Raw genomic sequence first — 12608 nt, 5'->3', positions numbered from 1 at the left:
AACCTTAACTATGGTCACCAAGAAAAATAAAAGAGAGAAGACTCAACTAAAATCGGGAATGAAAGAGGGAACATCATTACCAACCTCACAGAAACAAAAAGAATTTTAAGTTAATACTATAAACAACTGTATACCAATAAATTAGGTAACTCAGATAAAAGTAAAACACATAGAGAAATATAAACTAGAAAGTTATTTAAGAAATAGAAAATCTGAATAGACTTATAACAAGATTGAATAATTTTAAAACTTCCCACAAAATAAAGCAAACCAAGATAGTTTTACTGATGAACACTACCAAATATTGAAAGAAGAATTAATACCAATTCTTCATAAACTCTTCCCAAAAATAGAAGAGAGTACACTTTACAACTCACTCTACAAGGTTACTATTACCCTAATGCCAAAACCAGACAAAGACAGCACACACAAAACTACAGACCAAAATTTAGGAATATAGACACAAAACTCAACAAAATACTAACACATTAGCCGAAGCCGGTTTGGCTCAGTGGTAGAGCGTCGGTCTGCGGACTGAAAGGTCCCGGGTTTGATTCCGGTCAAGGGCATGTACATTGGTTGCGGGCACGTCCCCGGGAGGGGGTGTGCAAGAGGCAACTGGTAGATGTTTCGCTCTCATCGACATTTCTAGCTCTCTCTCTCTCTCTCCCTTCCTCTCTGTAAAAAATCAATAAAATATATTTTAAAAAAAATACTAACACATTAAATCCAGCAAGATATTAAAAAAAAAAAAAAAAAAGATACATCATGACCAACTGGGATTATCTCAGGAATTCAAGGTTGGTTTAATGCACATATGTCAAACACAAGGCCCGCGGGCCAAATCCAGCCCGCCAGGCCTTGCAATGTGGCCCGCACAGCGCTGTCATCACTGCACTCCGCTGTCAGTTTATGACATTGTCAGTTTATGACTGTTCAGCAAACCATTCGGCCCACAATTTAGGCTGGATTTTAGATTTTGGCCCCTTCTCTGATTGAGTTCGACACCCCTAGTTTAATGTCTGAAAACCAATTAAAGTAATATACCAGCCAAAACCGGTTTGGCTCAGTGGTAGAGCGTCGGTCTGCGGACTGAAGGGTCCCAGGTTCGATTCCAGTCAGGGGCATGTACGTCGGTTGCGGGCACATCCCTGGAGGGGGGTGTGCAAGAGGCAGCTGGTCGGTGTTTCTCTCTCATCGACGTTTCTAGCTCTCTATCTCTCTCCCTTCCTCTCTGTAAAAAATAAATAAAAAATATATTTTAAATAAATAAATAAATAAATAAATAAATAAATAAATAAATAAAATAAAGTAATATACAATAGCAATAAAATAAAGGACAAAAACATGGTCATTTCAATAGACTCAGAAAGGTCACTGATCAAAATCCAACATCCTTTTATAATAAACTTGGGCTAAAAATTAGTATTTCAATTCTCTTTCCTGCAGATGTAGTCTTTCCAAAATGTGTACATAAAATAAAATCTATTACCTGTTATTACATTTATATCTGGGTACTGGTTTTCACACAGAACAACAGCTTTGCTATCTCTCTCAAAAGCCTCCCGAAGTTCTTTCTTGACTGCTGCCGAACCACATAATCGGTACAGGCCTACTACCTAGAAATAAAATTATGGCCATATTGTGGTAAGTTTGATAAAAAGAAAATGTAATTGTACAGTATGTATAAATCCCATGAGCTCAGTCATCAAATATTTTCTGATGGCATGTAATTAAAAATACCTCAAGCACAGCTTTTGAATTTCACCATAGACCATATTAATTAATTTGATAAGAACAATCTACTCTTTCATTTAAATTCAAACAATATACTAAGATTTCTGCAATGCTGACTATCTTAAGCGAAGATACAACCCATCCCCATTTAGTTTTATATGCTCAACCAATCTCTCCATGCCAAGATCATGCCCTTGACATCTTTTTGGCTCTAGATTGAAATACTACATACAGCACAGTGGTTAAACAGGGTTTTGGATTCATAAAGCCTCACTCTATCCCTCCTTCCTTGATGAGTTTGGGCAAGTGATTTAATCCCTTTAGAACTCAGTTGATTTACCCACTTAAAAGTATATAGTTGAGCCTTAAGGCTAGAACAGTCATCTTCCAGTAATTCGCCAAAATGACTAACACAAAGGGAAAGAGGAGAGGCACCTGCTATATGTTCTCCAGGCCTTTTAGAAAACATGGAGCTGCTCCTTTGGCCACATACTTGGAAATCTATAAGAAAGTGATAATGTGGACATAAAGGAAATAGGCGCTGTTCAAAAAGAAGTGGCCCACAGATGTCACCAGTGCACCCAGCATGCAGTGGACATTGGTTGGAAACAAGCAAGTCAAGGGTAAGATTCTTGCCAAGAGAATTAATGCATGTGTTGAGCATACTAAGCACCCTAAGAGCTGAGATCGCTTCCTGAAACGTGTAAAGGAAAATGATCAGAAAAAGAAGGAAGCCAAAGAGAAAGGTACCTGGGTTCAACTGAAGCATTAGCCTACTCCACCCAGAGAAGCATGCTTTGTGAGAACCAATGGAAAGGAGCCTGAGCTGCTGGAACCTATTCCCTATAAATTCATGGCACAGTAAGTGTAAAAAAAAAAAAAAAAATAGATCTATGTACTGATAAAAATGTTTCTCTTTAAAAAACAAAAACAAACAAACAAAAAAAGGATATAGTTGAAACAAGGTTCCAATATTCTATTTGTATAAAATTATCTTCTCAAAAAAAAAAAAGGTTCTCAGGAAGAAATAAAAGTAAACCTAGGATTTGTTTAAATTAATTGGTTATAGAGTGTTGGAGGAAATGCAATTAAAATAATATATTACAGGTAAAATAAAACCTCCAGTTCAAAACGTAAATAAGATGCACAGAAACTTCCCATCCTCTCCTTAACTTACATTAAAAGGGTCTGTTTTTTAAACAGTTAGCTCAGACAGGTTCTAAAATATTACGTCTGAGGGAGTTCACTGAGAAAAAATGAACATGGTATCTGAAAAAAAAAAAAAAAAAAAAAAAAAAAAAAAAAAAAAGGATGCCCGATTAAGCACTTAAAGTTTTTTTAAAAGAAAAAAACTTCAAGAAAATGAAAGACAAGTAAATGGCTGGCACCAACACTTCCATATCAAAGACTATTTAGTAAGTTCAATCACCTTGAAGAAATAATGGATAAAGAAATTATTTCAAGACAGAAATAAAGTAAAAACAAACAATGGAGACCCCAAGAATTTGAACTAGAAATCACTTTAAAATGTCATAGTCAATATATTTAATGACTTGTTAAATATAATCAATTTGATAAATATTTTTTAAAATAATAAAAATTAAAAATGTTATAAATAATCTAGAGGAAAGAGTGCACAGATGAAATTTCTAGGTTTATTTATGACACTAACCTCTTGTGAGTAATTAGATAACTGACAGAATACGCTATAGAAGGTGGGTCTCAATATAGGAAAGTACCAATAATGGATACAGAGAAATGTTATCCACAATATTTGAGATGACAAGCTAGTAAGTATTAACTGAAAGATAATAAAGAACCTACAGCTATTTCTAAGAGAAGGTAATGCAAGGTGTGGTTATATTCAAAAGGATCAACCTACTGTGGGAAACCAAGTAATGTACTTGAAGAAAATTCAAATTTCCTCCTCTATCCACATTCATAGTGCATTCACATTGAGAAGAGTATGTGCTATGCTGGTCATATCGCTGCAAGAGAGACATGGTATAACTGCAGATGGTCCAGAAAATGAAATTAAAATATAAAACAGAACCAAAGGAAATGCCGTCACATTAGGAGAAACTAACTTGAGTAGAGCCCTTCTTGTGTGGGCACAGTAAGAGTCACAAATCCCACAAGGATGTATCCCCTTGAACTTATGAAAGAGATGAACCTAAAAGTACCTGTAATAATACTTCAACAGTAAGTAATAAAGTAATGGAACACGTTATCCCAAAAGCTGAAATTATAAACGTATTTTTAAAGGTGAATAAAGGGGAAAAAATCTAATAGAGGTATTTTAATGGAAGGATATAATATTAATTTTATAATATATCCCTAACTTCAGAGGCTGATTTCTTGAATTAAAAACTTGAAGTACATGCTTGGTGCCTCTATCAGAGATAAAATCTGTACTAGATACACCAAGAGTGTTATTTCTATAATTTTTCCCATTGAAAGAGATGGGTGACAGTAGCCTTCAAAGCATTTGGAAAATGCCATAGACTATTTTTGCATGACTATTAAAACCTGATTTTCATAGTAAAAAAAAACAACGCAAGAAAAATTACTGTCTAAAATGGTAAACAAAATTTAAACAGTATGCTAGACTGTAAAATGCAGACAGAACAGCCTCTTTCTGGAGAGCAGGGAGTGAGGAGAAGCAAAAGACACACACACACACACACACACACACACACACACAGGTTTAAAAAGTACAGTTCCAAATGTATAACTGTAAAAATTAGGTTTTAGCTCACAGAAAATTATTTTTTAAAATAAATCTTTCTAAAATTTAAGTATAGAAATTAAAGGCATTGCTAAAAAAATGCTTTCTTGGCATTTAAAATAATAAGCTTCAACAATCTTACATACCTGCTCTTTATAAAATATTTCCAAGAATGGACCATGAAAGTACAGTGCTATTGGAGTTACTTATTTTAACACTCAGTTGTAAAAGTTTGTTTAATAATTACCTTTAAAACCTGACTAATCTCTCTGACCTTTCTATACATTGCGTGGAAAGAAGAAGAAAAAGAAATGGCGGGAAACAGAGGAGAGCCTTAAGAAAAAGTCACTGGACCGAAAGTTGGATTAGAAACTTGAAGGTTTCCCTCCCATCTGGAAAACCTATCACATCTCCAGGAAGAGGTTTCAAAAGTTCAGATGTCCTACCTTCCAGCTTCAGAAAGCTCCTGCATCTGTTTTTGTAGATAGAAGCACATAAGACCCACCGAGATTAAATGACTTGCCCAACATCACACAGCTATTAATGAAGGAAAAAAAGAATCCAAGTGCCCTGCATTTTATTACAAAATGCCACTAACTTATGCTGTTTCCATATTTTCTATAGATTCATGGTAGATTATTTTAAATTCCTTTTTTTCTCTTTTTATATATAAAGAAACCTATCTCAGATTTTGTTATACTTACCCTTGACATTTTTAATCAATGTTATAAATTTTGATAGCACCAAAGCAGAAATACCTCAGAGCATAATGATCTTTAGGCTTAATTTGTGTTACAAAAATAAGTATAAATAATTACTTATAAATCAGAACAATATCCTCAGTGATATGCTGTTTCTCGTTGTCACAGTCCATATGTATTAATGAAAATAAAGAAAAATAAGTTCTATTAACTGATTAACATATCTTGTTACAAATAATACCAGGCTTTCTGTTTGTTTTAATGGGTTGCTTTAACCTTTTTATTTAAAAGGAAAAGAGAAAGAGAGTATTTTTATTAGTGGTACATCTCTTCATTCTCCATGTTTTCCCAAAGTTAAGAGACAAATAAGCTTATGCTTTCCAAAGAATGGGACTCAGGGAGAGTAGGGAATAAGAAAAGGGAGTTAATTTTAGGAGTGATTAGCAAGGGGATTAGATTTACTGTTGGACTCTCTACCACAGGAATCAAACCATGAAGAAACATTACTTAAATTATTTGCCTATGTTATCAGCTCTGGCTTATCCTACAAATGATACTGCAACACAATCTTGATCTTTGGTATAAGGCCCATCAGCTTTGCATGACAACATAAATTGCAGAACTATCTAACATGCTCTCAATTACTGACAACACAGGTTAAGGTATGAATTATACCATAACCAGAAATATAATAAAGAATAGAAAAGAGAAATGTCTAAATTAGGTTATTTTTACCTTTAATTCCTCCCCCAAAAAATTACTATTAATAAATTTAATTAATTAACCGATGAGTTCATTAAGGTAAATAGATAAGTGGATAGATAGAGAGCAGTAGAGAAACAGTGAAGTCATACCTGGCAGCCTCTCTTTACAATTTCCGTAATACATTTCTGTATCAGGAGTGGCACCATCAATCCTGTATTTTCTTTCTCTACAACTTTCCGAATATCAACACCAAACATTACCGGCTCTCGGTTTATATCTAGTCCATGAAGAGAATTCTCCCACTGTTCCAAAAGAGTCACTTTTACATAAATAAGGCCTCTAGGTTCAAGTTTGACAGCCAGTTGATGTGTCTTGGTCACTCTGAATAAGGTGGGGAGAACCACAGTTCCATGACAGCACACCCGATTTTTTCTCGGCGTGGGTTCCCAACTAAATACTACCAGCTTCAAATGCTGAGCATTTTCAATTTCTATGTTGAAAGTGTGATCCATGTCCAAAAATGTCGTCCGACACGTAAGCAAAGCAGTTCTTGCTTTGTTTACTGAGTCTACCTGAATTGCGCAAAAGACATCTTTTGAATCTATCCGAGGTGGTTTTAAATCCTCAGCACCATAGAAATGCACGCTCATGAGCCCAGATATGTATTGGGAACACTTAGGTTGATCAGAAAAGCTGTAATGTCTGAAAGCATCAATGTCGATTTCATTCTTGCTACAGCTATTGGGAGTGACTTCCTTTCCCTTCCCAAATCTGTTCTCGGATCCGTGTTTGCTAGACTTGGTTATGAGCTCAGGTGAATCTCCGTCACTGAGATAACCACCTCTGCAGGAATACTTAGAACTCGTAGAGGGTTTCTTCTGGTAGCTGTGCTGGGAAGACACACTGGTATCAAGATGGTACCGACTTATAACATTCCTCTTCGCAGCTGTGGTTGTGTTCCCAGAAGGCAGAATAACAGAACGATGAATTTCCTGATAGTCACATTTAGACAAGGAAGGGGGATTATCTGGACTGTTTATGTAATTCAAGTTTCCTCTAGCACTCAGTTTTCGGCTAAGTTCCGGCAACCTTTTCATTTTCATGGAAAGTTTCCTCACAGTGCGTGGAGACTTTATTTTATCCGGGAAAGACCAATTAATCGAACTGCCTTTTTTCACAAGGCTAGGGCTTGGAGAAGATGATTCTAAAATGCCCAATTCAGTCTTATTTGTAGCAGCTAGGATCCCAGGACCTGTTTAAAAAAAAAAGGGGGGGGGATATTATAAAGTGATATGCTTTGATTCCTATTTTACAAACCACCAACTTAACAAGCTCTCACATGCACAGAAATTCTTCTCTTGTCTCCTCTCAATAGGGAGATTTACGGTAGTTACAAGTTAGGTGAATCTTCATTACCATGTTCAACTAGAATAGCAACCACCTCCAAAATGGCTCACAGAGGAAAGAAGCACCTCCCTCCTCTTCATCTACTTTTCTACTCTGAAATTTTGGAGGAAAGGTAATATAGGTTTCTTTTAGATCTTTCTACTGTAATGTATTTCAGTATGTTATTTTATAGCTACAAAAAGGAAACTAGGAAAGCTTTGTATTTTAATATATTAAAAACATATATTATACCATATCCCCTATTTTAATATTTCTTTAGAATGTTTCCTCTATATTTATAATCCTCTAAAAAATAAATTTTGGGAAGACACACTGGTATCAAGATGGTACCGACTTATATAACTTCTGGGAATATATCCTAAGAAACCCAAAACACTGATTTGAAAAAATATATGTGCCCCTATATTCACTGCAGTGTTATTTACAACTAGAGGCCTGGCGCACAACATTCCCTCAGCCCGGCCTGTGCCTTCTCGCAGTCCAGGACCCCGCAGGAGATGTCCGTTGAGAAGCTCCTGCCACCACTGCTGCGCTTGCCAGCTACGCCAGGCTCCTGGCTGAGTGGCACTCCCCCTGTTGGAGCACAATGACCACCAGGGGGCAGTTCCTGTGTTGAGTATCTGCTCCCTTGGTCAGTGAGCATCATAGTGACCACTGTTTAGTCAATTTGCACATTAGCCTTTTATTATATAGAATAGCCAAGATTTGAAAGCAGCCCAAGTGCCCATAAGTAGATGAGTGGATAAAAAAGCTGTGGTACAGCCGAGACCGGTTTGGCTCAATGGATAGAGAGTCGGCTTGGGGACTGAAGGATCCCGGGTTCGATTCCGGTCAGGGGCATGTACCTTGGTTGCGGGCATATCCCCAGTAGGGGTGTGCAAGAGGCAGCTGATCAAAGACTCTCTCATCGATGTTTCTAACTCTCTATCTCTCTCCCTTCCTCTCTGTACAAAATCAATAAAATATATTTAAAAAAAAAAAAAAAAGCTGTGGTACATTTACACATTGGAATATTACGTGGCCATAAAAAAGGAAATCTTACTTTTTTGCAACAACATCGATGGACCTCAAGAGTATTATGCTAAGTGGAGCAAGCCAGTCAGAGAAAGACAGAGATATCCTAATAGAAAAGAGACTAGCAGCTACAAGAGGGGACAAGTTTGGGAGGCATAGGTGAAAAAGGAGAAGGAATTAAGCAATAAAACCACCACAAAAACCTCACAGACACAGACAACAGTATGGTGATTATCAGAGAGAAAGGGAAATGTGGGGGAGGCAGAAGAAGATAAAGCAGTGATAAATGGTGATGGAAGGAGACTTAACTTTGGTTGGTAAACACACAATACAATATATAGATGATGTGTTATAAAATTGTACATATAACCTATATAATTGTACTAACCAATATCACCCTATAAATTCAATTTAAAAATTTTAATATATATATATGTGTGTGTGTGTGTGTGTATGTGTATATATATATATATATATATATATATATATATATAGTAATAAATATACAAATTATATTGGGGAGCCAGAGAGTAATTCCTCTGTTTTTGTTTTAGGAAATCAATTTATAATAAAAATAACCTCCTCTTAAAAAAGTAAATTTAATCACATAGCTAGCTTTAAAAGAAGTTAAAAATTAAACAAGTTGATAATTTTGACAACTAAGAGGCCCTCCTTGTTCTAAAATTCTAGTAGGACATATTAGCAAATATTATATAGAATGTTTCCTCTATATAACCCTCTAAAAAATAAATTTTGGCCCAGCGATTCTGTTTCCAGGAATATATCCTAAGAAACCCAAAACACTGGCTTAAAAGGATATATGCACTCCAGTCAATCAAGAATAACAGAATACTAAATATCAAATCTAACTGAATAATTTTCAAAACTGTAAAAACATTTTCTTTCTTATTTTACTTCTATACAATAATTCCTCAGAACTTCAAAAGCTGAATCAGGGACTTTCCATGCAGCTTCAGCATATTAAATAGACAACAGAAAGATATAAACAAGTTTTCTTATTTTTTTTCAGTTTTCATTAACAGTAAAGCATTGAAATGTTTTAAGTTTTTTTTTCCTATACAGAAATAGCTTTACTTTTTTCTGAATGTCAAAATTATCCAGGTTTATAATTAAAAGGTTTTTAAAAGATACAAAAAAAGTATCAGTAAATAACAACCCAAACTTCATTACCATTAAGTAGTGATTAAGCATTGTAAATATTGTACTCAAAATAACATTAAAAATAGTTTAATATGACATTATTAATATTATTATTGAAAATAACACCAGCCAACAATGAGTTAGACAAAATATGAAAAATTAATATAATACTTAGTATGCACAGACCCTCTTCAATTCTCATTATGACCCTATAAGTTGAAGTATCAGCAGTACTTCAGTCTCCACATAAGGAACCTCATGCACAGAGCTGTCTGGTTTGTCTAAGACAACACAGGTAGTAAGTGGCAGAACCAGAATTCAAAACTAGCCAAAGGCCTAGTTTTTTATTCAGAGCCTACGTTCTTCAATACTACTCTTTCAGCCTTCTATCCTTGTAAATGTTTCTCTATGCATATATACAGCCTCCCCCATCATTTTAAACATTTTTCTATCCATACATGGGGAAAAGGTTGGTTTATAGTTGTGAATGGTACGAAACACAATTTATTTTTTATATTATTATTTATGCACTGGAAGGAGGGGGGGCGCCTCAGCCCAGCCTGTACCCTCTCGCAGTCTGGGACCCCTTGGGGGATGACCAACTGCCCGCTTAGGTCAGCTGAGTGGCACTCCTGCTGAGGGAACACAATGACCCCCCGGGGGGAAGCTCCTGCGTAGAGCATCTGTCCCCAGGTGGTCAGTGCGCATCATAGTGACCAGTCAACCAGTAGTTTGATCACTTAGGCTTTTATATATATACTAGAGGCCCGGTGCATGAAATTCGTGCACAGGATGGGGGGGAAAGTGTCCCTCAGCCCAGCCTGCACCTTTTCCAATCTGGGACCCCTTGAGGGATGTCCGACTACCCATTTAGGCCTGATTCCACACCAGGATCGGATCTAAACGGGCAGTTGGACATCCCTCTCACAATCCAGGACTGCTGGCTCCCAACTGCTCCCCTGCCAGCCTGTTTGCCCCCAACTTCCCTCCTCTGCTGGTCAGGTCACCCCTAACTGCCCTCCCCTGCAGGCTTCATTGCCCCCAACTGCCCTCCCTTGTAGGCCTGGTCCCTCCCAACGGCCCTCCCCTGCTGGCCATCTTGTGGTGGCCATCTTGTGTCCCATTGGGGGCAGGATCTTTGACCACATGGGGGCAGCCATCTTGTATGTTGGAGTGAAGGTCAATCTGCATATTACCCTTTTATTAGGTGGTTGGCAGCCATTTCTATTGGAATTTATGTACCTTCTATAATTGAAACTTTGTATCCTTGAGTGGAGGCCTAGGCCGGCCAGGGTGTGCAGAAAGCTTTGCTTCTCCCATTGCCAGGGAAACCTAAGCCTCTCTCAACTACTCTCTGTGGCTGCGGCCATCTTGGTTGAGGTTAATTTACATACTCACTCTGATTGGCTGGTGGGCATGGTTTGTGGGTGTGGCTTGAGCGGGGTGATGGTTAATTTGCATATTACTCTTTTATAAGGTAGGCTAGCTAAATTTTGTGCACTTGTGGGGCCCACCTCCCAACCCCCCAATATTCACATATTTTTGTATATGTATGTATATATGCACTGTTCGTTTTTTTGTTAATCCTCACCTGAGGACATTTTTCTTTGGATTTTAGAGTACCTGTATTTTCCGAGGTATGAGACGACTTTTGAACCGGAAAAAAGTCAACCGAAAATTGGGGGCAAAAGACCAAAATTGCACAAAAATTACCTGCAGATCTTGACGGCAAAGTAAGTCTTTTCTTTGAAGTGGGGGGTAGTCTTATACAGTGAATACAGGCCTAAACCTATGTTTTAATTGTAAAATTAGGGGGTCATCTTATACGCTGGAAAATACAGTAGAAGGGAAGGAGAGAGACAGAGAGAGAAACACAGATGTGAGAAAGACACATCAATTGGTTGCCTCCTGCATATGCCTTGACCAAATCAGGCCGAAATAGCGCTGCCGACAGGGCCGACTGCTGGCAGCCCACTGGGACTCAGGTGCTGAGCATATGGCAATTTTCTGTTTCTGCTTTCGCATCTGGTAGAGGTCCCGCTTATAGCAGCTGCTGATGTAGCGACCACTTTCCGTCTTGATCATCTTCTTGTCCTCTTGTCCTGAGTGTCCCACAAACAGCTTCTTCTTCCAGTCTCACCTGAGCTGCTGCCGGCCCCTGGTCAGGTTCTGGGCCTCACTCCCCATCAGGTCCAGGGCACGCCAGCCACCTGCTGCTCACAGGCACACCTGTCCCCACCAACGCTTAGGCCCCATTCACTGTCGAAATCTTTGAGCCGATAGGGGACACAGAATTCCTGGTCCAGCGGCCAGGCCTCCTCCTTCCGCCTCTTGGCTCCCTGCTCAGGTCCTGGCTCTTGCCATTTTGGGCCCACAACTTCTATAAGACATCCTCTATGCTCTCTCCCGCCACCTGCCCCTCCTCCTCCTCCTCTTTCCCAGGCTGCTCCGCCTGCCACACTGGGCAGCTCGGGGATGGACCAGCCAGGCCCTCTCACCACTCCTGTCAGCCCTGCTGGAAGCTGGCGATGGCCTTACAGTCCTTCTGCCACTTGGCCCGCACCACCTGGCTGCTCAGGTCCTGGCTGGAGGCATTGATCTCAAAGATGGACGCCCATGAGCGGTACTGCTTGATGCTGTCCACCAGCCTCAGCAGCTGCAGCTCCTCCTCCTCAAAGTTTGAGCTGAAGAGGGGGTGTAGGCCCAGCCCCGCGGGGTCCAGCTCCTTGGCCTGCTTAATGGACTCTGGCAAGTGCAACGGCCACAAGCGCACGTATCGCTGCTGGGCATCTTTGGCCACGCGGCCCGGGCCCCACAGCTGCAGCGAGCGACGCCTCCAGCGTGTTCCATGGGCCACAGTCCTCATCGTCCAACACTCTCTGTGGCACCCGGCCCAGCATGTAGTCCATGCCGACCATACCTGAGGGTTCCTCGCTGGGGAGGAGGGGTGGGGGGTGGGGGGAAAGGGTGAGGGCATGGCACAGGAACAGGTGCAGGGTCAGCAGGTAGGAGACCTCATCTGGGGCCACCAAGGAGTGGGCTGTGCCACTTAGGCCAGCGCAGGCCACATGACCCACATGGTGCAGGAAGAGCCTGCCCTTGGCCGGGGAGCTGAAGTTGATGACGTTGTGCAGCAGCGGGATGTCCAGGCCCTG

The 12608-nt window shown here is 39.4% G+C and overlaps 2 protein-coding genes across 6 annotated transcripts in view; one reads left to right on the top strand and one right to left on the bottom strand.

Moving 5' to 3' along the window:
• The window catches only part of DNASE2B (deoxyribonuclease 2 beta), a 684289-nt gene that overhangs the window by 609860 nt on the left and 61821 nt on the right, over positions 1 to 12608 (top strand). The window lies entirely within an intron of this gene.
• SYDE2 (synapse defective Rho GTPase homolog 2) overlaps positions 1 to 12608 on the bottom strand; it is a 48592-nt gene that overhangs the window by 17047 nt on the left and 18937 nt on the right. For all 3 annotated transcript variants that reach the window (XM_084874410.1, XM_084874409.1, XM_084874411.1), the window contains exons 3-4: positions 6021 to 7123; positions 1493 to 1619 (exon numbers count right to left, since the gene is read on the bottom strand). In XM_084874410.1, coding sequence (XP_084730536.1) covers positions 1493 to 1619; positions 6021 to 7123 — 1230 coding nt within the window. The remainder of the gene's footprint in view (positions 1 to 1492; positions 1620 to 6020; positions 7124 to 12608) is intronic.

Source organism: Pipistrellus hanaki (genome assembly GCF_964339955.1).
Source record: "Pipistrellus hanaki genome assembly, chromosome: 2".
NCBI classification, from domain to species: Eukaryota; Metazoa; Chordata; class Mammalia; order Chiroptera; family Vespertilionidae; genus Pipistrellus; species Pipistrellus hanaki.
The sequence above is the reverse complement of the archived record's forward strand: the minus strand, read 5'-3'. Positions and strand labels throughout refer to the sequence as shown.